At 47.2% G+C, this 25,962-nt stretch overlaps 2 protein-coding genes across 3 annotated transcripts in view; one reads left to right on the plus strand and one right to left on the minus strand.

The window, feature by feature from the left end:
* Positions 1–598: 598 nt before the first annotated feature.
* Positions 599–11,022, plus strand: NT5DC4 (5'-nucleotidase domain containing 4). Its single transcript, XM_054547939.2, is given in 18 exon segments — positions 599–672; positions 1,337–1,410; positions 1,505–1,622; positions 1,701–1,796; positions 2,001–2,007; positions 2,009–2,108; positions 2,233–2,290; positions 2,638–2,731; positions 2,973–3,026; positions 3,277–3,360; positions 3,652–3,684; positions 4,339–4,446; positions 4,731–4,797; positions 4,939–5,109; positions 5,795–5,846; positions 6,232–6,303; positions 9,177–9,252; positions 10,627–11,022. Coding segments are annotated over 18 exon segments (1,383 nt in total). The 3' UTR covers positions 10,672–11,022.
* Positions 11,023–15,304: 4,282 nt separating this feature from the next.
* Positions 15,305–25,962, minus strand: part of CKAP2L (cytoskeleton associated protein 2 like) — a 30,512-nt gene continuing 19,854 nt past the window's right edge. Inside the window, exons 6-9 of one of the 2 annotated variants that reach the window (XM_054547938.2) lie at positions 25,543–25,698; positions 21,810–21,873; positions 19,940–20,108; positions 15,305–18,018 (exon numbers count right to left, since the gene is read on the minus strand). In XM_054547938.2, the coding sequence (XP_054403913.1) occupies positions 17,793–18,018; positions 19,940–20,108; positions 21,810–21,873; positions 25,543–25,698 (615 nt within the window). In that variant the 3' untranslated portion in view covers positions 15,305–17,792. Of the gene's footprint in view, positions 18,019–19,939; positions 20,130–21,809; positions 21,874–25,542; positions 25,699–25,962 lie in introns of both variants that reach the window. The other variant, XM_002811787.5, reaches the window with a different exon arrangement.

The following is a 25,962-nucleotide window of genomic DNA, read 5'->3' on the forward strand; positions in this document are numbered from 1 at the left end:
GGGAGTATTTAGAACTCGACACTAAATGGCCCCAGTGGCTCTGCTTTTTGACACTTCCTTTTGTACTTTCTGCCACCCCCCCATTCTGAGATCCCAGTTATCTTCCCAATTCTTATAGCCCTTGGCATGCTTCTAGCAATGTCTTCTCTAAATGGCCTTGAGCTGGGAAATTTGATAACCAAATGTGTCAGAATTGTGCATAAAGCAAGAGTACTGAGTTATTTGTTTTATCATGAGTACAGTACAGATTCTCCTGCTTTTGTATCCTGTCATTTGCCTCATTCTGGGTTCTCCGCTACTCTCCAGGCCGCTGAGGTCCATGGATGCATAAGCCCTAGGAATGAGGAGGGTGCAGTGGACATGAATTGCTCTTCCTAGATCCTTGCTGCTTTTGCTCTAGAGAAAAGGATGAGATACCAGAGCCTGTCCTGGCTGACTCCTCCCTCAAAGGGGCTCAGGGGAGATGGGAGCACCGGGTGGAGCCAGCTGGGTCAGTGGTGCCTGAAGCTTCTGAGAGAGAGGAGAGTGGCTGGGCCCCACTGATAGTGTGCAGGAGGCTGAGGAAGGGACCCTTGCCTCCTCCTCACTCTGGGTGACAATGGCCAGTGTAGACTGGGGAGAGCCCGAGGGACTGGTCTCCCCTCAAGGCCCGAAGCAGGATTGGCACCAGCGGTGAGATGGGCACCTGGGGTGGGGGCCAGGAGTCTCAGCTCATAAACACCCCACACGCCACAGCAGCACACAGGGGCTCCTTTAAATACCTAGCTATGGGGACTCCCAAAATGCAGACGAACACTTGCACTCACAAGGGACGCACTTCCATAGCTGCAGCAACCCATCAGGGAACAGACCACACACACTCCGGCAGGAGGTCCTCTTCACTTCCTTCCCTCCACAAAGATCTCTCCCCTTGACCACGGACACAGTGACATGTGCTATCCAATTGTGACAAACACATCATCTCTGAATTTGGACACTGGGGTCCCATTTCAGAAGGTGACAACCCTCACACCAACAACTGCACATACTTTCTTACAGGGTTGGATGCCTATAACACGCCTGCATGGCGGGACAGCAAGCTGCTGATCGCCCGCACACGGTCAGATGCATGCTTGCACACATGCTCACACACACTTACACGCATACTCACACTTGCCTTCAGACACACATGCGTCCAGGCAGGGCCCTGGCTTGGCCCGACCCGCTTCCCCTATCCTTTCTGCAGCTGCAGGGGGTGCTCTGCCCTCCTCTGCTGGGTTTCCACCCACTCTGTCCTTGGGCCTTGGATTCTGGGGGGCTGGTGGGCTGATGCCAACATCCTCCTCTCTCTCCCCAGGATTTTTGTCAACCGCAGCCTGGCGCTGGGGAAGATTCATTGCTTTGGCTTCAACATGGACTACACTCTGGCTGGTAGAAAGGGCTGGAACACAGCGTATTGGGAGCTGGAGGGAGCAAGGGCGGGCAGCTGGGCATCAACCCCCTGACTATGTCCTGGCCTCTGCAGCCTACAAGTCCCCAGCTTATGAGGCCCTAACCTTCGAGCTGCTGCTGGAGCACCTGGTGTGCATCGGGTACCCGCATGAGATCCTGCGCTACACCTACGACCCCACCTTCCCCACCAGGTGTGTGGCTAAGGACAGGTGGGAGGCCACCCAGCCTTGGTACCCCCACCCACAGTGCCCTCCGACCCCCGTCTGCAGGGGGCTGGTGTTCGATGTGCTCTATGGGAACCTGCTGAAGGTGGACACCCACGGGAATGTTCTGCTGGGTGCCCATGGCTTCACCTTCCTCTCGGAGTAAGGGACAAAGGTGCCGGGAGGGTGACAGGCCAGGAGGGGAGGACTGCTCACCGTGGGGAAGGACAGAGGGAGGAAGGGAGGAAGGATGCAGGCCCACGGTGGAGGCTCAGCACAGAAGGGATGCGTGGCGGTTGGAAGGGATGGCCAGAGCCTGGACAGGCCTTCAGGAGGCACTGGGGAGGGGTCATTGGCTGCACCCAGCCTACCGTCTCCCCAGGGCAGAGATCTGGAGCTTCTACCCCAGGAAGTTCATTCAGAGGGACGACCTGCAGCGCTTCTACATACTCAACACGCTCTTCAACCTACCCGGTGGGTGGAGGGTTGGGGGCACTGGAGGTGGTCCTGAATTCCGGAGCTGAGGGTCCCAGCTCTGGCCTGGTGGAGAACTGCCTGGCTCCCTGGGCTGACAACTGACCATCCTGTCTGCCCCCAGAAACCTACCTCTATGCCTGCCTGGTGGACTTCTTCTCCGGCTGCTCCCGTTACACTAAGTGCGTCTTGTGCCCTGCCCAGCCCTGGGGCGACCAGTAGGACACTGCCGCTGCTCAGGGATCAAACCCCAAAGTGGGGCCCCCCAAGGGTTCCCCAAGGGGCTGGAAGGGCTCCAGGAGGCTCAGTGGGAAGGCCTCTACTGCAGGGCAGCCCCCAACCCTGCCACTGGTGCTGCCCCAAAGGGGTGACCCTTAGCTCTGGGTGACGCCCCTCCCAGGATGGCTGGGACATAAGCCCAGTGAAGGCCCCAGTGTGGCTGGTGGGGTTGCTCTGGTGTGGGACTTAGGGTTGGAGGTCATGTCAGGCCCCCTTATTGGCCTCCGCATCTTCTCTTTGCCTGCCCCAGTTGTGACACCGGCTATCAGCATGGGAACCTCTTCATGTCCTTCCGAAGCTTCTTCCAGGATGTGACTGATGCCATGAATAATGTCCACCAGTCGGTGAGTGAGTGGTCCAGAACCCCCGGACCCCTGACCTGTCTGCTCTTGGTTCTCCTGGGCAGCCTTCAGGCCTCCAGTCCCCATAGACTTTCCATCCTCTTCTCACTGAGGACTGAGGTCTAGTCTGGGCTTCCCAGAGCCGCCCACTTTCCTCATCTTGGATACAGACATGTGGGTGGTTACACACGCACACGCGCGCGCGCCCACACACACACACAAGGTGCTTTGCTCCCTCCTGCAGGGCTGTCTCAAGGAGAAGATCCTGGAGGACTTGGAGAAATATGTGGAGAAGGATGTGAGTGGCCACAGACCCAGGGCCATGGCCATCACCCCCGAAGCAGCAGGGCTACCCCCGCAACCCTTCCCTGGCTTTCTTCGAGGTTTAGGCTGAGCTCTGCTCCCCGGATGGCTGGGGGTCTTTCTATGGGGCCTGGTGCCTACCTGCCTGGGCTGGGGTGGGCTCCCAGAAGGCTGAAACCTGAGGAGAGGATCCCCGGGCAGCTCTGGGAGTCCCACCCCTGCAAGTCCCTCTATCTCTGCCCCAGCCACGCCTCCCCATCCTGCTGGGGAAGATGAAGGAGGTTGGGAAAGTGTTTCTGGCCACCAACAGCAGCTACAACTACACCAATGTGAGTATGTGTATGGAGGGGTGGACCCTCAGCCTCCTTCCTGGCCCCAGGGATCACAGAGGCACTGCAAGCAACAGGGAGGGGTGGGGTGGGGAGCCAAGACCCTCCTACCCCCACCACTGGGCTGGTCTCCTGGGTTCCATTTCTTGGCCTTTCAAGGCCTCAGGGAAATGAGCAACTTTCTCACCATCTTGCTCCTGTGGCCACCAGTGTGCTGGGGGGATGGTGGGTGAGGGCAGAGGCAGGCGGTGGCCCAAGCTTGGAGCCCTGACCCTGCCTTGTCCTTGCCAGGCTATCACGACCTACCTGTTCAGCATCAGTGAGGTGAGTGTTGAAGTGTTGCGTGCACGGCTGGGGAGGGCTGTGCAAAGGGCTAGGGTACCAGGCTGCACCACGATGCTGAGGGCCTCTCCCACGTCCAGCCTCCCTTTGAGGAAGACCCGAGTGTGTGAGTGGTCATTTCTCATGAGTGGAAGCTCCCCAGTGGGTAGGATGCTGGGGACCTCAGCCAGGCCCTGGGAGGAGCCTTTGGGGGTGATAGGAGGCAGTCAGGTATGTGGGGAGGGGCAGCAGAAAGTGGGTGAGACGAGGGCATGGCATGTCAAAGGGAAGGGTGCTGGGAGTGACAGGTCCTGGGCACTGGGAGTGACCAGGTGTCACTGGGCAGGCAGCAGGGCCCTAACTTGATAGCCGTGCTGGTGCCACCTGTCCCCGGGTCTCTGTGCTGTGAGGAGCTCGGGAGGCTGGCCTGAGGCTGCACATGATGATCGACACCCACCTCCACAAGTTCCTTTTGAGCACTTCCTAGTGCCCAGCTTGGCTGGGGAAGCTGGGCAGCGAGACCTGGTTCCCAGGGGCTGAAGAGGTCTCATCCAGCTGGGAGGTTGGTGGGGAGAGGCAGGCTGTGGTGGGTGACCGGCTGTGGCAAGGTCAGATTTACCAGGCTGTGCGTGTGCGGCCCGTGTGCACCCCCAACAGGCTGAAGCCTCGGGCAGGCCCTGGAGGTCCTACTTCAATCTGATTGTGGTGGACATGCAGAAGCCCCGCTTCTTTGCAGAGGGGGTGGTCCTGAGGCAGGTCAACACGGTAATGGCAGGTGCAGAGGTCAGTCCACCTGCACCCATGGACCACGGTTGGGGAGGGCAGCCTGCCTGCCCCTTAGACTTGACCTGCCTTTATGGCTGGCAGCTCTGCTGGCCTGTCTGTCCCTGGAGGCAGGGAACCTGAGGCCACCTTCAGCGCCCTCTGCTGCCTCCTTCCTCCCACATCCCCATGGTTACCTCTGCCACTCCCAGCTCCCTGCGACCCTCCCTAGCTAGAGACCAAAGATGTGGTTCTCCTGGCTCCAGGGCACCCCTCTGCCCCTCCAGGACTCAGGAAAGCTCCACGTGGGCACCTACACAGGGCCCCACCAGCACTGTGCTGTCTACTCTGGAGGTACCAGCTCCCACCATGCCCCGTCACTCCTTGGGCACCCTCCCTCCCTCGACTAGGAGCCCGGGCCCCTCACCTGCCCTGAGTCACCTACCCCAAGGCAGGAAGGGCAAACGAGTGTCTGTCCTCCCCTTGGTGGGACAGGCTCTTCGGACATGGTGTGCGAGCTGCTTGGGGTTCGGGGGAAGGACATCCTGCACATTGGGGACCACATTTTTGGGGACATTCTCAAGTCCAAGAAGCAGCAGGGCTGGCGGACTTGCCTGGTGGTTCCTGAGCTGTCCTGGGAGCTGGACATCTGGGCCCGGGAGAAGGGTGAGCTGTTGGGGTCGGGAACAGTCAGAGGGGTACTGGCCTCCCATGCAGAGGCCCCAGCACTGCCTTCTCCTTTTTCCCGTTGCGGGTTAGTAGTTGTGACCAGGAATCCTGGCCACTCTGTTGTTTCTGAGGGAGGAAACAGACAAGGAAACAGAGACCCAGAGAGGCTAAGCGGCCTGCCCGAAGTCACACAGCCAGTAGGGGGAAAGCTGAGAGTCAAATCCACTTCTCCTGACCCAAGAATCCGGTGGTGTTTCTGCAGGCGGCGCCTTCCTCCTGCACCTGACCCCACCCTCCCCACCCACCCCAAGGATGTTCAGTGAGTGGAAGGTACACACCTTCCATCCAGGAATGACTTGAAGTCATCCTCCAGGGCAGGGAGTTGTGTGAGCCCACACAATTTGGGCTTTGTCCTGAAAACTGAGGCTTTAGGTTTGAGTCATTGCCATGTGACCTCAGGAAGGTCACCTGACTCCCTCACCTGTCCCATAGGGCCTACGGGGCCTATGCTGTCCCTGCTTCAGTCTGGGCAGAGTCTCACCTGATGTAAGGGGCCAGGGGTGTTATGCACACAGCTCGGGGAGTGCAAGTCCTCCGAGGGGCCAGGGCAGACACAGGTAGGCAGGGCCAGTGGGTGACACAGGCCATCACTCACCCCCACTGACCCCTGGTGGCTTTTCAGAGTGGTTGGAGGAGCTGAAGAGGCTGGACACGCACCTGGCAGACCTATGCCAGTGAGACCCTGGCCTTTCTGGGGGTGGGATGGGGCAGGGAGAAGTATGGAGGGGCAGTGGCTCACATCCCTGCCTGGCGGCGAGGTCCCGGCCAAGGTCAGAACATCAAGATCTGTTTCAGGCTGGGCTTCCCTAGCAAACTGAATGTGGGGACCCGTCTCACCCCCTTGGGACTGCTCACACTCTGTTACCTCTAGGCCCTTCCTCTGAACCCATCCAGCACTCAGGGACCTGCCCTTGCACGCGTGCACACACCCAGCCCGGCACCCCCACTGGATGCCCGCACAGTGTCCCCCAACGCGACCCCTGCTGGGGTCTAAGGAGACTGTCCTGGCACTTGGAGGCTCTGTGCCTCCCCTGGGTCACCTGGTTATTTTTGTACCAGGCACATGGATGGGAGCTGTTGTAAGCGGCGAGTCATCAGCTTCACAAAGAGAGAGATCCAGGTGAGAGCTGGGTGGCGAGGGAGGAAAGGACAGGCCCAGCAGGGGCGGAGCCGGGTTCGCTTCCCCACTGCTTGCCTGTCGGCTTTGTCCTTGGTGCCAAAGGCCCAGTTACCCGATTCTCCTCAACCTCGCCTGGGCTCCACCTGCCTTGTCAGCCAGTGCCCTCTGCTGGCCGACATTCCAAAGGGCAGCGGTGCCCTCTTGAAGGGCTGAGTTGAGCCTGATTTGCAGGCTTTGCCTCCAGTCCCACAGTCCTCGCCGATCACCCTGCCCGGGAAGTGCCTGCGTGCTGGCTGGGCCCTTATTGACGGACTAGCCAGTTCTGATAGGAAATGTGATTTAGGGCCAGTGAGCCCAGGGTCCTGGGAAAAGAGAAGAAAAGACAATGTTCCCTTGTGGCATTACTGACCGGCCACCAAAAAGCTGGAGGTGCCCATGGGTCGGCCAGGTGGAGGAAGTCAGGTCACTTGGTCATCCCAAGCCCAGCTGGGGCTGATCACAAAGGGTCTTTACAGAGCCTTTTACAAAGCACAGCCGTTTGATCTTCCCCACAGCCTTAAGAGGTGGATGGAGCAGGGATTGTCACCTTTATTTTACAGATGGGGAAACTGAGGCTCAGAGAGAGGTCATCCTGGGAGTAAATGTTGGAAACATTCTCTAGGCTCTAAAAGCAGGCAAGGAAACAGGGCCTGGTGGCGGGGTGGGGCCTGCCAGGATAGTAGGAGTGGGGCAGTGGGTGTCACCTTGCCAAGTCCTCTGTTGGACTCAGATGGTAAATGAAGCTGTGGGTTTAGTCCTGGGTGGTCCATCTTCAGGGCCAGGCAGGTGACTGTGATGGAAAGCTGCAGCGAGGCCTGTGGCAAAGTGGGGAGCTGCCCCACCTCCAAAAGCCAAGTGTGCAGCCTGTGGGTCTACAACATGCTGCTCCTTCCCTACAGAGGGGCACAGGTTTCAATGTCCTCCGGTGAGAGGCCCAGAGAGGCCAGGGTTGCCCAGAAAGGGAGTAGGCCAGGGCAGGCCTAAGTGGGCTGGGATTTCAATTCAGTGTGTTGCCCCTCTGGGCAGACGGTCACCCAGGAGCTGGACCTGTGCTACAGCACCATGGGCAGCCTGTTCCGCTGCAGTTTCCACCAGACACTCTTCTCCAGCCAGCTGATGCGCTACGCTGACCTCTACACTGCCACCTGCCTCAACTTCCTGTACTACCCACTCAGCTCACTGTTTCGGGCGGGCCTGGAGTTGGTGGGTCCCTGCGGAATCTCCACGGCTGTTCATGAACATTTATCCTAGAAGGACCCACTGGTTCCCAGCCTTGCTAGGAGCTTGCAAGGTCACCAGCCCCAATCTCCCACCTTCAGACTCAGTGGGGTCACAGTCTTGCAGATAACTGTCCGTATCTTAACAGATGCAGTTAGGTTTATACAGATAAGATGCCTCGGCAGGGATGTTCTTCCTCATGCCCAACCTTAACTCCTGCTTTAGATTGAGACCACACTATCTCATCATTTCCTTGGTAGAAAGGATACCAGTTGCAAGGAGGAAGGCACAGTCCTCCTACCCTCAGTAAACATACAGTGGCTTCCGAGGGGGTGGAGGAGGCAGCAGATGATACAGTAAACACTCTGGCTGGTTTTCCTCTGGGAGACCGGAGGATGCTTCTGGGTTAAGAACAGGGTGGTAGAGGCGGCTATGATGGCACTGGGCAAGGGTTAGCAGGAGTCATGGGACTGGCCAGCTCAGGGCTTCCCTGGAACCTGCACGTGTCAGTCCTCCCAAGTTGGCATCATCATTTCCATTTGATAAGATGTAGAGCTTGCAGTTTAGGATCTGGACTTGAAGCTAGACCTTTAAGGCTATCGCCTGCCTTCCCTGCTGCCCTTGGCTGCCTTCCAGACGTTTGAGAGGGGAAAAACCATTTATTGAGCGTCTGCTGTGTTTCCTGCACTGGGCTGGGTGCTTTTCATCGATTATGCTTAATGCTCAATATAACTCAGCAAAGTAGGTTTTATCTTTCTCGTTTTATCATTGATGAGGAAGCACAGAGAATCTAAGTGACTTGCTGTCACACAGCTAGTGGACCACACAGCTGGGATGTGAGCCTGTCAAGCTCCAGGGGTCACACTCTGTCCCCTGCACTGTGCTGCCACACACTTGGGGTAACTGGCTTTCACCGGGCGGCCTCATCTCATCTCTGGACTCTTAGATCGGCTGGACCAGAGAGCTCCTGTGGGCGAAGCTGGGGGTCCAGGCATAGCCATCTGTGCTGGTAGATATTATTGTTAAAGTAGAGACCAGACAGGTGAAGAACACACCAGCCCCCCTCCCCAAAAGTGACAAGGCGAAACACTTAAAGAAATTTGACCTTGCCAATCTTCCTGGCTTGGGATTTTTTTTTTTTTCTGGCCAAGTCTAGCTCTGCTGCCCAGGCTGGAGTGCAGTGGTGCAATCTCTGCTCAATGCAACCTCCACCTTCTGGGTTCAAGCAATTCTTGTGCCTCAGCCTCCCAAGTAGCTGGGATTACAGGTGTGCACCACCATGCCCAGCTAATTTTTATGTTTTTATAGAGACAGGGTTTCACCATGTTGCCCAGGCTGGTCTTGAACCCCTGGGCTCAAGCAATCCACCTGCCTCGGCCTCCCAAAATGCTGGGATTACAGGCGTGAGCCACCACGCCTGGCCTTGGCCTGGGATTTTTGAGGAAGTGAAGCCAGCTGCCAGAACCTTCCTGCCCCTGCTGACCTTCCGAGGCTCCTTCCTCTGCAGCAACATCGTCGGGCAGGAAGTTGGCAGCTGTGGGCAGGGGAGCCTGTGCATAGCTGAGGAATCCTGGAAGGCCGTACCCGGGACGGAGTGCTCCACCTCCACCTGCATTTATCCCTACAGATGCCACGAGTCAGTTGTGGAGCAAGAACAGGCCAGTCTGGACCCTGCCTCCTGCCTCCTCTCCTGCAGCCAGAGGGTGAGTGGCCGTGGCCGACGAGCTCTGTGGCTTGGGGTCCCATGGGCTAGAGTAGTGGTTCCCAGTGGGGTTGTATCAACCCCAGGGCATATGAGGCAATTGGTGGGGGGGCTTGTGGGCTTGTTTTTGTCTGCAAGCATAGTCATTCCTCATTATTTATGTAAAAATGCATATTATTTTATTATAAAATGCTTTTCTTTTTATTTCTCCTTTGTTATATTTAGAGTATTATCTTGATATTTTAAATTATAGAGATGATAATTGTATCGATGAATTTCAATTCAGGATGGAAAAGTAGAAGTTAAATATTTGTTTTTAAAATGGGATATTGGGGCCAGGTGTGGTGTTTCACACCTGTAATCCCAGCACTTTGGGAGGCTGAGGCAAGTGGATCACCTGAGGGCAGGAGGTCGAGACCAGCCTGGTCAACATGGTGAAAACCCGTCTCTACTAAAAATACAAAAATTAGCTGGGCATGGTGGCGGGAGCCTCTAGTCCCAGCTACCCGGGAGGCTGAGGCAGGAGAATCACTTGAACCCAGGAGGCAGAGGTTGTGGTGAGCTGAGATTGCACCACTGCACTCCAGCCTGGGCAACAGGGCAAGACTGTCTCAAAAAAAAAAAAAAAGTGGCAGTTGGATCCAAAAGGGTGACAGGTTCTGCTCAGCAGTGCTTTGTGCACTGTTGGGCCCTGCACCCCTACAGACTGCTATTGGCCAATCCATACACATTATTCCCTCCAGGGGAAGTTTCAGGACGTGCCCTCTTCCACATTGAGGCTTCCTCCCCAGACAGGCTTTGTTAACATCAGTGACCAGTGGCTCTAGCTTCAGATTTCTTTGACACTTTGTGAGGCCTGACCCGCCTCTGAGCTGAGACAGGAGTGGATGCCTGGGTTCCTCGTTGGGTTCTGCACCCCCAAAACCCTGCATAAAGGTTCCTCTTCCTCCCTTGGCTTTCTGGGGGCTCACTTTAAAAGATGTGCATCCCATAGGTCCCCTTTAGCTGGGTTGTACCAGGCACAGTGTTTGTTCTTTCAACCAGTGTTTACCGAGCACCTCCTGTGTGCTGGGCAGTTCAGAAAATAAAGTGTAAGTTACTTCATTCCTGCTTAGGAGAAGCTCAAAATTCAAGTGCATTCACAGGCTTTAATCAGTGGTTGACAACTATTTTTCTATCCTAGCCCAGCAGAGATGGACACACTCCTGTCAGTAACAGAGGCTTGCTGGGGAAGCCTGTGGTTTGATCCCTGTATATCCTCACCCCATCAGGATCCAGCCTAGGGCATTTTGACACATTATCTACCCCTGGTTGGGAGTCACTGTGTGAGCTTGGGAAGAAAATATCCATAGTCACTTTCTGTGTTTCTTATAAGGGTGAGGGGCAAAGAGAGAAACGAGGACCAGGAAAGTTACATTGAGGCTGACGGAGTTCCGGACACGGGCTGGCATCACGGGTCATCTTCTACTTGAGATATTTTTCAGATAACAGGAAAAAGCAACTGTATTGAAATCTCCTAAATGTAGCAGATTCGGAGCCTGCAAACACTTATTTTAGGGAGGAGGCAGTATTGCTCTTAACCTAGAAGGCATCCCCAATGGTCTTTGAGACGTTTGGAAACCTGTGCACAAGTGAAATTATTTTACCTACTTCTCTTGAACGCATGATGTCTCATATCCAATTTTATTTCTAAACATGTCTTTTAAAAAATAGTTATTTCTGTGCACTTCTGATTCTGTTACTAGTAAGAACAATAAAACCTGATTGGCTATGTATTGCCTCACTAACTGCTCTTTCATTCTGGGTCACTATGAAAGATGTTAAATGAGATAGCCCAAATGTCTTTGAGTTTGTGTATACACATTAAAACACATAAAAAGTCATACTCATGATTTTAAAACTTGACTCTCGAATGTGTTAGTAGCTTCTCTGTGGTATTAAAGCGCTGAAGCATCATTGTTCTGATGTCACTGATTTCAATTTACTCCTACAGTTTACTTTTTGTCTGTTAGTGGTATTATCTGGCATTCTATGGAGACCTAGGTTGAATCTGCATGTTTGAAATGACAAAGTAAACCCTTGAAGGAACAGGTCTGAGGACACACTTCATTAGCTTCATTTTCTGTGGTTAAACAATGGCAACACTTGGATACCTGAGGATAAATAAGGGACAACAGGCCATGGAATCAAGAGAGTTTACTTTTTTTTTTTTTTTTTTTTGAGACAGAGTCTCATTCTGTCGCCCAGGCTGGAGTGCAGTGGCACGATCTTGGCTCCACCTCCTGGGTTCAAGCAATTCTTCTGCTTCAACCTCCGAGTAGTTGGGGTTACAGGCACACTCCACCACACCTGGCTAATTTTTGTATTTTTAGTAGAGACAGGGTTTCACCATGTTGGCCAGGCTGGTCTCAAACTCCTGACCTCAAGTGATCCGCCTGCCTCGGCCTCTCAACGTGTAGGGATTACAGGCAAGAGCCACCGAGCTTAGCAATTTTTTTTAAACATCTTCTTTGCATTTCAGAAGCTTCCAGGTTTGACACTGCTAAGGCCTTTTCTTCCTTTCCCTGGTTTGACTTTCAGGTCCCAGAGCCTGCAGGGGCAGGTTCTCCAGTAAATACCAGGTCTCACTGGCCTGTGTCTTTAAACACTTGATTCTTACTCAAGGGCTAAAGGATAGTTTTATCAGAAAAACTGCTCAGACCCTAGAGCCCATACTTTTCTGGAAAGGTCCTGAAATATAGTGTAGTAGCTAACACTACAAAAGTCAAATCTTAGAATTCCTACCCAGGGTAGAGAGGATACAGAAAAGGACTGAGGGATAAACAATCTGGCAGAAACGCCTTAGGGGATCCTAGCAAGGGAAAGGACAGAGGTGGCCAAAGGGCCTTTCTTGTGCTTTTCCTATGCCTGGCCCATTCCCTGCCTCTTCTCCCTGTTACATCTGCTCTCTCCTCAGCTAAGATCCCTGACTAGACCAGTTTCTCATTAGTCCCTCGCTCATAGGCCTCTATTTCTCAGGACTTGGAGTCTTGCATTTGTGGTTCTTAGATTAACATGTGTCCCCACTGGACTCGCAGCTCCAAAAGGTAATGTCCTTTTGGCTCACTGTTGTGTCTCTGGCGTCTACGTACCTATGTATTTTATTCAGAGACTCATGTCACCCAGTTTATTATTACTCTTGTAGAACTGCAGGGAAAGGGGCAGGACAAAGAATATGAGAAAAGAGAAAGTGGAGAAAGGATATAAGGCTTTGGATTAGAATGCTGCTCCTAAACTCTCAGGAACATGTCTGGGTAGGAGGTAGGACAGATACTTCTATTTGGGTAGTTTTTTTTTTTAAACTTGATGTCACCTCTACAATCCTGTTTTATCTATACCTTAGAGACAGAAGCACACCATTGCTTCCAAGACTGTGTGCAGACACTGACATTCATCTCCCATTTCTGGAAGAATTTTTAGCTGGGCATGTGGCCATCTGATACACATTTCCCTGCTTCTTTAGATGGGTGGGGACATGTGACCAAGTTCTGGCCCCTAAATTCTGGACAGAAGTAATGGTCCAACTTCCAATCTGTGACCTCAGGAGGGGCATGCCTTCCCCTTCCTCTCTTCCCCCTTCCAGCTGGCTGGAGAGTGAAGTTGGTTGGGAGCCTTCTTTGGCCACATGGACGAGGCTGCCTCCAAGGGCTGGTGGAGTCAAAAGACAGACATAGCCTGGGCTTGGCAGTAGATTAGCATTGGGCTGTCACTTGGATGGCTGATGTGAGAGAGATGCATTTCCATTTGGGACTATGACAGCAGCTGAACTGACATCCTCATTCTGGCATCGTCTTGAGCAGTCAGTAAATGAAGAGAACAGAAGCAGCATCTCTGGGGTAGTGAACTAGTGGTAAAAATGTGATCACTTATTTGTAGAATAAATGACAGTACTTTGGCTGTCACAGTGATTCCTGCTTGGTAAACTGGGAACAGTTCAATAATTTATCTTGCTCAGATGTGTTGTTTCCTTATCATCACCTTAGTCCTCATTTCCTTACTTTAAACAGAGATAGGAGTTAAAAGTTCTGAACCTGGAGCCAGACAGCCCTGACTTTGAAATTGCAGGACTGACATTTATTAACTACTGTATTTCCATAACCACGTCATAAAGCTATTATAAGGATATAGTGAGATAACGGACATGGAGCTTGGCCAGAGTAAGCACTAAATAAGTGTTTTCTATGCTATTATAAGTGTGTGTGTGTGTGTGTGTATGTGTGTGTGTACATTAGTCAGGATTTTTTCTTTAGCAACTGAAGGAAACCTAATGAAACTGGTTTGAGAAAAAAGAGAATTTATTGGTTCATATAACTAAAAAGTCCAGGGTCAGCCCAGCTCCAGGCATATCATTAACCAGGGAGTCAAATCAATGTCATTGGACATAGCTTGCTCTCTCCAACTCTCAAGTTTATTCCGTGTTGGTACTATTCTCTGCCAGGTTTTGTCCATGAGGTTATTAAGATGGCTGTTCCCAAACTCCAGATTTCTATCTTTATCGTTTCAGCAACTCTACCAGGAAGCGTCTTTCTAATGAAAGTCTGGGAAATGATGCCTCACTGGTTGTGACACTACCCCAACCTCCAATCAATGCCACTGGCCAGGGAGATGCCAAGTTTGGCTTTGCCAGGCCTGGGTCACATGCTCATACTGGGGTTGAGTCCATTCTTCTTAACCACGTAGATTGTCAGCAGGAAAGAGGTGGTAGTAGGGAAATTGGGGTGCTTTTTTTGTGAGAGAGTCTTGCTCTGTCGCCTAGGCTGGAATGCAGTGGCGTGATCTCAGTTCACTGCACCCTTTGTTTCCCGAGTTCAAGTGATTCTCCTGCTTCAGCCTCCCAAGTAGCTGGGACTACAGGCGCACTCTACCACACCTGGCTAATTTTTGTATTTTTAGTAGAGACAGGGTTTCACTATGTTGGCCAGGCTGGTCTTGAACTCTTGGCCTCAAGTGATCTGCTCACCTCAGCCTCCCAAAGTGCTGGGATTACAGGCATGAGCCACCATGCCCAGCCTCAGGAACAGTATTTTACAGTATGTAAAAGACTCAGCTGAGTGCCAGGCATAGTGAGCACTAACAAATGTGAACCATCATGCCTCTCCTCTGTCTTCTGGTTCATGGTCATTCTGCACAGAGATGCTATATATAATCCCCCCACCCCAGCTTTTTTTTTCTTTAAAACTTGCTTTACACTCACCTCCTCTAAAAAGCCAACCCCGAACAACATTAGACTTATTTCTGCAAAGGCCCATATTTCCACTACAATTCCCTATGAATCTCCTTCCCAAATCATTAAGGGCCCACCTTCTTTCCTTCCCACTCTCCCTCCTTCCTGCTCCCTATGTCTAGGAGCAGCTATTTACTAAACAAGAGGGTTACTATCTACAAAGAGCCCCAGAATTAGGGTGCAGTTTTCTGCAGCTGCAGTACTATCCACAATCATTTCCACATCCTTTTGTGTCTGGAAGACTCTATAGTCTGACGAGGCTGTTCAAAACCTCCAATTTGCCATTTTGAAACTTATACATTATTAGACACCAACACTTCAACCTACACTGTTATTGTTGGTACCCAGGGTAATACTGTGATACATCCTGCAAGGAACTAGCAATAAAGAAAATAAAACTGCTCTTTTGAGAACTAAGCTGTAATGTCAAGACAATGGTTTTGAGAAGAGACATAAAACCACCATAAAGAGACAACTGACTCCTAGGCCTGGGGTCAGGGGAGGGATTTAGGTAGCAAAGATGGACCATTCGAGAAGCCAGAAAAAAAGTAAGTGCACAAGCAATGGATGGCAGTGCAGGATCGATCACGAGAACCTGGTCGACGGGCTTAGGACAGTGTCTGAGGTTCAAGGCAAGAATATTCCTAACATAGGACTCACTTCAGACTCTCTAAGCCTGGTGACTTTGAATATTTGATTCCTCTACGTCCTATGTTCAGATTTTGTGATTTTTAAGCAGCCCTCTGAGCATTACTTGGCTTCACAGGCAAAGTTAACTCTAATTCTTGCATTTTGGTGACAATTTTATTTTATTAGGTATATTTAAGATTTACAACATGATGTTATGGGATACATATAGATAATAAAATGGCTGCTACAGTGAAGCAGATTAACATTATCATCTCAGTTTTTTGTGTGATAAGAGCAGCTAAAACCTACTTAACAAAAATCCCTAATACAATTGTATTAACTTTAGTCCTATCTCTAGACTTGTTCATCTTAACTGCTATTTTGTATCCTTGGCCTGCATCTCCCCATTTCCTCTTCCCCAGTCTGTGGTAAACGCTGTTTCTCTGTGTACTTGAGCTCTTTCTTAAAAAATTAAATATTCCACATGTGAGATCATGCAGTATTTTTCCTTGTGTCTGGCTTATTTCACTTAGTATAATGTTCTCCAGGTCCATCTATGTTGTAGCAAATGGCAAGAACTCCCTCTTTTCCAAGGATGAATACTATTCCATGGCATGCATATGCCGTTTTTTCTTTTATTTATTTGTCCATTGATGGCATCTAGGTTGTTTCCACATCTTGGCTATTGAGAATAACACTGCCACAAACATGGGAGTGCAGATATCTTTATGAGGTGATGATTTCATCATCTTTTTTTTTTTTTTGAGATGGAGTCTTGCTCTGTAACCCAGGCTGGAGTGCAGTGATGCAATTTTGGCTCACTGCAACCTCCACCTCCTGAGTTCAAGTGATTCTTCTGCCTCAGCCTCCCAAGTAGCTGGGATTACAGGTGCCCGTCACCATGCCCGGCTACTTTTTGTATTTTTAGTAGAGATGGGGTTTCACCATGTTGGTCAAGCTGGTCTCGAACTCCTGACCTCAGGTGATTCACCCACCCCAAAGTGCTGGGATTACAGGTGTGAGTCACTGCGCCCGGCTGGTGATTTCATCTTCTTTGGGTACATACTTAGAAGAGGGTCAGATAACAGTTCTATCTTTAATTTCTTTAGGAGCCTCCATACTGTTTTCCATAATGGCTGCCCCAATCTACATGCCCACAGTGTACTAGGGTTCTCTTTTCTCCACAATCTCATCAACATTTATCTCATGTCTTGTTAATAGCCATTCTTATAGATGTGAGGTGATAGCTCACAGTGGTTTCAATTTACATTATTCTTATGATTAATGATGCTGAACACCTTTTCACATCTATACCTATTGGCCATTTCTTATGTCTTCTTTGGAGAAATGTCTGTTCAGGTCCTTTGCCCATTTTTAATTATTAGTTTTTCCACAACTGAGTTGTAAGAGTCTATCTCTTATTGAAAGTCTGCTGGTATTACAGGTTTATAGCTCAGTTTTTTGAGCTTTATTATAAATCTGACTTTCAGAAATAGATCTGCTTCCCTTAAAAAAAATCTAGTTCCTGGATGAGGCTGATAGACCTTTGATCAAAGTCCATTCTCCTTGGTAATGAATGCTCCTTGTGAGGTTTCCTAGGACAGCTAACTGGTGTATCCTTAGACAAACTCCTAATCCTCTATGCAAAGCCATTATCATGGTTTTCTATAATAAATAAGATAAACAAGCAGGAACTAATAGAAATTTAATGTTAAGATAATACTTAAATATTAAGAAAGCTAAAATTTAAAATGTGTTGACTAGGTTTTTCTACACATTATATTTACATAATGACTAAGGTAAAACCTTTCCACAAATAGTTGCCCAGGAGGAAGAAAAAGCAACCTACAACAGTCTCTGGGGCTTGCACTGCCTTCTCAAGCCAGCTATCCCCTAGCTGAGCAAAGAACTGAAGCGAAGAAGCAAGTGTCCACTCCCCACCCCTCTCCCCTGCCCCCGTTTTGTTACTTGAAGTGTTTCTGAGTAACAAATGCAAAACTAGGTTTGGACATAAAAGCTAGACGACCACGCCAATTCAGGATTGTGTTTCATCTGAGGAGACCTGGCAAAGAAAAAACAAGAATTCTCTCTCATTTACAAGGATACTGCGATGGAAGTCAAAGATCACACATAAATTTATGATCTCTGAGCAAAGGCACAGCTAGCATAAACTCATCTGTAAAACGAGGGGTTTTGACTTGGCCACCTGTCAAGGTCCATTCAGCCTGTCAAGCTAGCGTCAAAGTTCAGATCTTCCACGATGAAAGAACTTGCCCTCTGCTAAGGTGGATGCAGAAAGAAAAGTCCCATTATATTGTGGGACCAACCTTCTGATATAAAAAACTATGTTGGGATTAAAGTAGATCAATAAAGTATAAATATTTATCATAGTTGTAGGGTAAATATTCAAAAGTTTGAAATTTATGTATACTGTAAAACTGGCAAACTAGTCTTAAACACATAAAGCAAAGATTTTCCCATGGGGAGATAAAATTTGAGTAAGCCCAGTGAATTACTTAAGTCCTGAGCATCCAAAATCTGCATCCATGATGCCTCTCTATTACACTTTTTTCCAGGTCACTTGGACAAGAATATTTCTTGTCTTATGGAGGCTCTGAAACACCTTTTTTAAAAAAAGCATCAAGAAATTATGATTCAGGGGTTTGAAACCCCAATGTTACAGGCAGCGCCTCATTTCTACGGAATATAAAACATTTTGTTTCTTCCACTTCTAACAGTTCATCAAGAGAAGCCACTACTAAATCGTGTTCCTGCAGCATTTCCGGGTAGCGGGACACTGCTCGCTCAATCCTCGAAGAACGCCGTACAGGAGTTATAAGTTTCATGTCTTGCACTTCTGGCATCCCATTTATTCTGAGAGACAGCAAGAGATGCATTAAAAACCTTATCATTTAAAAAAATTCTCTTTATTATTTTTTGTTTCTTATTCCATAATAAAACAGGGAAGACATTTTAACATAGGGTGATACAAGAGATATGTCTAGAGCAGCTTTCATCTTTTGGCTTTTTCCAGGAGTTCGAGACCAGCCTGGGCAACATAGCAACACACTATCTCTACCAAAAAATATAAAAATTAGCTGGGCATGGTGGCACACGCCTGTAATCCCAGCTACTCAGGAGGGTGAAGTGGGAGGACTGCTTGAGCCCAGAAGGTCAAGGCTGTAGTGAGCTACGATTATGCCATGGTACTCCAGTCTGGGCAACATGGCAAGACCCCAGTCTCAAAAAAAAGGCTTTTCCCTGATTTCTGGAATTTATTGGGTGGTGTCCATCTGTTCTTGGATGGTATAAGCATAAGAATTTCTTGAATGAAGTGTGGTTTTTATTTCAAGTCAAATATTTGGCAGTTGGTGTTCATTTATTCTATGAACTTTCAAAACAGATGATAAGTTTTAAGGAAATGGGGTCTAATACCAAATTTGGTTGAATTAATGAATTCCAAGATTCTTTCTAGCTTTTTCTTTTTTTTCTTTTTAAAGACAGGGTCTCACTCTGTTGCCCAGGCTAGAGTCCAGTGGTGCAATCTCAGCTCACTGCAGCCTCAACCTCCTAGATCAAGGGATCTGCCCACCTCAGCCTTTCAAGCTGGTGGGAGCACAGACGTATGCCAGCATGCCTGGCTAATTTTTTATTTTTCATAGAGTTGGGGTCTCCCTATGCTGCCCAGGCCACTCTTGAACTCCTAGGCTCAAGCAATCCTCCTGCCTCGGCCTACCGAAGTGACAGGATTACCGGTGTGAGCCACCATGCCCAGCCTTTTCATTTTTTTTGAGATGGAGTTTCACTCTTCTTGCCCAGGCTGGAGTGCAATGGTGCAATCTTAGTAGACTTGCCTGCTAGTTTTCCTTAGGCTAATGTAATTAGTGGTTTTGTGAATTCTAGAGCCACTAAGAGGTAGTTTTTGGATTAACTGTTTTCATCTACTTATGAGCTGATGTAGTTCATCCACTTATGAACTGAACTGTTTTCATCCTCTTATGAGCTGACTGTAGTGGGAAAATGGTGTGTCTCAGAGAGTTTAGGATTGGAAGAGGTTCAGCTGTGCTTTCCAGGGAACTAAAACACAGAACTGTTGTCTTGGTGCCCTTGCTTGGAATTCCTTCCAGATCATGATCAGAGAAGAGTGGTGCTACACTCACATTTTAGAAAATGACACTGACACCCTGACATGGCTCCTTAAATTACTATGGATTCTGCCTTAAATTTATACTTGTTAAAAAATAAAACGTTTCTGACTTTATGAACAGTCTCTGACAAGTACATACTCCACTGCTCTCCGTTCTTAAAGGGGTATTCACTGTCCCTTTTCTCCCACAGCTACAGAGTTTGCTCCTGCTTGGGACTTTGTGCCCCATCTTATCACCCCAACCATACCCAGCTGTGTCAGGACTTGCAGGAAAGGCAGATAGGATCTGCAAGTGCAGGACAAATGAGAATGAAAAGGTAGGAGAGACCGTAGGAGGACAGCGGTGAATGCATTCTAATACCCCTCCTGACTCTGGCAGCACCTTCCTCACTGCAGGTCAGGTCTCATCAGGGAGGTGAAAGGGGGATGGTGTGTGCAGAGAAAAGACACAGACCTTCCTGTCAACGGTTCCAACTTCCCCTCATCCTCAGTTCTTTCCTGAATGCCAAAGATGGATTAAGCCACTTGAACCTCATATTAAGGAGAAATATCTATAAACTGCTGTTACTCTAGATCTGTGAAGGAAAAATTGAGACTTGGACTAGAATTAAGTCTGTGAACACAAAGTCTGCTTTAGAGTTTGCTTACCTAGGGATTGGACCAATCTGTAATTTGATACCAGGATAATTATGCTGTTCTGCCTTGGCTATTCGGGGTGTTGCCGTGACTTGTTCCCTCTCTTTTGGAGAAAGACAAGACTTCACAGATTCCATCTTCTTGGCCAGCTCTTCCACTGATGTTATACTAGTTTCAGCAACTAAAGAGTCAGAAATAACCCCTGTATATGTAAGATCATGAAGGAAAGTAAGATTTACCAATTTAACACTTCAACTAAAAGTCAATAACATGAAAAATACATACATACAATGATTTCCCAGTGATCTTCATGTGCTCCACATACTGAATAGTGATTGATTTGAAGTGTGACTTATAACTTGTTTTTTCATGTTAAGCTCTGTAGCAATGTCTTGCTACATCAGGCTACCCTCCTAGCCAGCCCCCCAGACTGCTGTAGGTAGATTCTTGACACCCTTTCAAGACTCTGAACATATCTCCAGTCTCCTATTCACTCTCAAAAGAGCTCTCTTAGGGACTAATCACTGGCCTTCTACCCTTACACCACACCTTGGATCAATTTTCTTGACTCACTAAGGTTAACTCACACAACCTCCCAATCCCATTCCTCCCCAGGATGACCACATGGTTACTGCCTTGGACAGTGGGTAAAAACTGTCTTGCGTTAATAGTTTTCATGGTAGCCCAAACACAATCACCAAAATGAAAAGAAGGAAATCAGACTGTGCCAGGCACACTGTGGCTAGAGGCTGACACCCTAAGTGAGGTCAACAGGGTGCAACAAAGGCATGGATTCCTGTCTTCTCTTTTTATTCCTTTTAAGAACACTTCCATGTTTTAACCAAATAACTGAATTGTAGCCTCATTCTCAAAGAATCTACTATTATCTATTTTATGTCCTTCTTACCACATGTAGTGGGTTACTTAGCTACACGACTTGATTGTTCCCCAGTTAAATCTACTCTTTTTTTTTGAGATGGAGTTTTGCTCTTGTTGTCCAGGCTGGAGTGCAGTGGCGCGATCTTCATTCACTCCAAATTCCACTTTCTGGGTTGAAGCGATTCTCCTGCCTCAGCCTCCTGAGTATCTGGGATTATAAGCACGCACCACCACAACTGGCTAATTTTTCGTTTTTTTTTTTTTTTAGTAAAGACAGGGTTTCACCATGTTGGTCAGGCTGGTCTCAAACTCCTGACTTCAGGTGATCCACCTGCCTTGGCCTCCCAAAGTGCTGGGATTACAGGCGTGAGCTACCGTATGCAGCCTAAATCTACTATTAAAGGAAAAAGATTTGTCACCTTTTAAGATAACAAGAAGAATCCAATTTATTTTCTAAAGATAGCTTGTTTTTTCTTTCCATTCATATAACAAGTATCGTAAGCAATTATAATGTCACTCGTGTTTGGCACAATATATGTCTCATAGAAGAGTCTTCTAAAGGTTATGACCACTGACAGTAATGGTCAACCAATTGAAGAGATTCCTGAGATAGCTATTTTTAAAGCATAACACAAATTTAGATGAGTATGTTGGTGGGTTTATTATGATTAAACATGTAACTTAAGGCATTTCTCCTTTCTGCCTCAGTCTCTTCTAGTAAAGAGCCGTTTGTCTTCTGCCATCTAGGATTCCAAGGAAGTGGGACACTCCAGTCTAGGCTGTTTTGGTGGAAACAACCTTTGCTCAGTATTGAGCAGTGTATTTACTTGTAATAATACAAATAAATCAGCTGATGACAATGGCTCAAAGGGCCAGGTCATGGAAACCAAGAAGTGAGAAGCATTTCAGGGGATGATTCTTTTCTTCTTTTTCCTATATGTCCTGGATGATTTTTTACTGGTACAGCTAAAGAAGATGAATTTAAATACAAAAATAATAGTACCTTCTGTGGTTCTGTTTGAGTCTTGCAAGATATTAAGAACAACTTTCCGCAACTCTTGTATTGGCTGGAAGGAAGGAAGAAAACATACAAAATCTTAAAAACATTCATGGAAAAAATTTGCTAAGGAACTTTAACTTCAAATAAATGTTTTATAATAAAAATGTTTCCTTTTAAAATCTCTTGTCTAACTATAAATCTTTTGTCTAGCTTGACAGTTTTATAGCTTCATGAGAAAAGTAAAGGAACGGAGAAAATTCTGATTAAGTGTTGGCACACTCGACTTAATGAACAGATGTATTTAAAGTTGTCCATAATGTAATTTGTTTACATCAAATTCTATTTTCCTATTGATTTGTATAATACTGTCAAATATGTATTCCTATGTAAAGATTCTGGCCCAATGATGTAAAGCTAGCCACACAGAAAATGCATTTTTATATATATATATACATATAGATATAGATATAGATTTATTTTCTTGAGACAGAGTCTCACTCTGTCCCAGGCTGGAGTGCAGTGGCGCAATCTCGGCTCATTGCAAGCTCTGCCTCCCGAGTTGAGTTCATGCCATTCTCCTGCCTCAGCCTCCTGAGTAGCTGGGACTACAGGTGCCCACCACCACGCCCAGCTAATTTTTTGTATTTTTAGTAGAGATGCGGTTTTACTGTGTTAGCCAGGATGGTCTCGATCTCCTGACATCGTGATCCGCCCACCTCGGCCTCCCAAAGTGCTGGGATTACACGAGTGAGCCACTGCACCTGGCCCCAAATACAATGTTTTTGAGATGGAGTCTCTGTCACCCAAGCTGGAGTGCAATGGTGCGGTATCAGCTCACCACAAACTCCACTTCCAGGGTTCAAGTGATTCTCCTGCCTCAGCCTCCCGAATAGCTGGGATTACAGGCATGCGCCACCCCATCTGGCTAATTTTTCTATTTTTAATAGAGATGGGGTTTCGCTATGTTGGCCAGGCTGGTCTCAAACTCCTGACCTCAAGTGATCTGCCTGCCTCAGCCTCCCAAAGTGCTGAGATTACAGGGGTAAGCCACTGTGCCCGGCCCAGATACAATCTTTGTAGGCATTTTGGGTAATTTTCTCCAGCTTTTCCTGTCTTTCTTCTTTTATTTGTTAACATACTTAGAAAAAAAAAACCTTTATGGAAAAGTAATTTTCTGATAAAATTATGTGAGATAGGCTTTATTTTTCAAGTATGTAAACCATACCATGAAGCAGAAGCTGCACTTTCCCACAAGAACATTATAGTTGGAGGTTTGTCTTCCTTACCTGGAACTCTGTATCAAATAGATATAAACTGACAATAAAGCATAAAAGCAAAGCTTTCCATACATTTTTTCAAAACCCAAAATAGAATTATGATTTCAGCTAAATGAATGGGAATAAATGTACAGAATATATTACAAAGAGTGAATTCCATAAAACATTCATCAAGCATATTTTACATTTGTATAGCCTTCTGGTTAATGATGGTGGATTAAATACACGTTTATTTCTAATCTCTCTTGAAAATCGACTAAAAGGATAATAAAGGGATTAAAAAGAGGCAATAACCACAAAACATAGGAGAGAAGAAATGACAATAAGGTTTTGGAAGCTGCAGTGCAGAAAGAAGAGAGGTAAACAATTTGATCTACTTGAGAGAGTTGAATCCCAAGCTGGCAGTGTGGCTAAGAAACAACCTGACAGAAAGGCTAAGGAATTGGTGGTAGGGCCCAAATTAGGAAGACTCTTTAGCATCTGTTCAAAAAGCAGTCAGACCTCCAAATCCACCCTGCACCCCTAAACTCTATGCAGCCTAGTAACTGTGTCTGACTCCCTTCATCCTAACAGAAAACTGGGAATGTATTCTCCAAGTCTCTGAGGGATATCATGCAAGATTAGGATAGGGTGCTTTCTGAGAAAAGGCGATAAGCAAAAGTTTCTATGTTGAGGGTTGAGACTCCCTGCTCTCTTCTCTCCCACAGCACTGGCAGCCTGGTGTCTAGCTCCCAGGAAGGAGATTGGAACAGATTTCTCCAGATAACTTGACCAGCTTAAGAGGAAAGACCTAAAGATACTAATATTGAGGGTTTTCTAACTAAGAAACTCAGCCAGATCACCCTGTGGTGAAGCCCCATCCATGTGTCTCGGGCTTTAAATAAGCTTTTTCAGACCCACCTTTTATATGTGCAAACAGCCCAGTTTCACCAGCATCTGTGTAAAGCCTTTAAAGAATAATAGAGAACAAAACAAAAAGAACAAACAAACAAGAGAGAAAGAAATGAAAAACACTGGAGAAGAAAAATAGACAATGTAGGAAGAAGAAAACTAGTATGGGTTCTAAAAAACAAGGGATCCACCCAACTTAAGAAGGATGTAAAGGGAATCTAAAGGCGATGGTAAAGAGATCCCAGAAAGACAGCTGGTGAAGACGGCAGTAAAAAGTAACTTGTTCAGTCTGGAATAAGCCAGAACGGTCTAGGAGAAAGGTCTCTAAGAAAAAGGAATCAATAGAACATCTGATGTTTTCAAAGTATTGAGGAACTTAGACAATTAGAGAAGAGTTTGTGAATTAATTATATAATAAATACTCAGAAAACTAAGCAAAGGCAAAACAAGACAATAACTCCAGGAAAAGTAGAAAGTTGTGCTTGAAAGGCAAAGTAATCATAGTATATACTACATGGCTCAACATATTCATGTATTCTTTTTTTTTTGAGACGGAGTCTTGCTCTGTTGCCCAGGCTGGAGTGCAGTGGCGTGATCTCGGCTCACTGCAAGCTCCGCCTCCCAGGTTCATGCCATTCTCCTGCCTCAGCCTCCTGAGTAGCTGGGACTACAGGTGCCCACCACCACGCCTGGCTAACTTTTTTGTATTTTTTAGTAGAGACAGGGTTTCACCATGTTAGCCAAAATGGTCTCGATCTCCTGACCTTGTGATCCACCTGCCTCGGCCTCCCAAAGTGCTGGGATTACAGGCGTGAAACACCGTGCCCAGCCCATATATTTCTTATATATTCATAACAATGTGAATGCTAAATAGTGACCAGAATTTCCATGACTCTAATGAAAGTACAAGGAATGGCAAAGGTCTATAAGGATGGTAAATAGGTGTGTGTATTTGTGTGTGCTGGGGATCTGTGTATGTATGTGTGAAAGAGGGCTAAATCTTCACTCTGCATAGCTGGAAGTCCATAAATCATATCTAAAACTGAAAAATCAAGAAACAGAAACACGTTTTCTGAAACTATAGAGGTTAATATAAATAATCAGTTTGCTCTAGGAAGGGGAAAATGGGAGGGAAGGAAGGCAGAAGTCTTATTGAACGAAACTTATCAAACTACTTGACTGCTTAAACTATGTGCATGTACAATTCTGATTTTGAACCATTATGGAAAAAGGTATCACACAGAATATGGAACATGACACGGAAAATGACATTTTAATGAAAAGCATTATAAAACTATTTAATGCAGTTTTTGTAAATAATAATTATATGGTTTTTTTTTTCTAAATTTTAGAATTAAAAGTTATTTCATGCAATGGCTCTGAATTATTGATTTAAGGATGTTGATGTATTGGGTTTAATATATTTTTAAGTTCTTTATGGTAAGGTATGACTTTATAAGTGTTGGATATTGATGTTGCAAACTTCTAACCATCATATTACAAACAACAACAGAGAACTCACATGAAAGAGAATTTAAAGAAGTTACCCACCCAAGACAGATACTCACTGTTGCCCCATTTTTAATGGCCTCTTCATATAGCCCAATAACATCAAAGGTGCCTTTACTTGCCAACAACTTTGCTTTGCAGATCCAGAATTTAGCAAATTTCTCAGCTTCAGGAATGCTGGACAATATGTTAAGTATTTCATTAGAAGGTACACCCTGAAATAAACCAAAATATCCAGAGGTAATTATTACCACTTCACTGTTAGTCTCACATCTCCTGATATTTATTACAGCAGGTATGCAGAAATTGGTTTGATCACTATTATTTTTGAACTTTTAAAAAAATTTCAATTTTACTGAGGTACAATGTATATGTAATAAAATGCACCTGTTTTAATTATCCATTTGAATGATTTGAGATTAATAATAATTATTTTTTTTTGAGATGGAGTCTTGCTCTGTCATCCAGGCTGGAGTGCA

The sequence above is a fragment of the Pongo abelii genome, chromosome 12 (genome assembly GCF_028885655.2).
Source record: "Pongo abelii isolate AG06213 chromosome 12, NHGRI_mPonAbe1-v2.0_pri, whole genome shotgun sequence".
Classification (NCBI taxonomy): Eukaryota; Metazoa; Chordata; class Mammalia; order Primates; family Hominidae; genus Pongo; species Pongo abelii.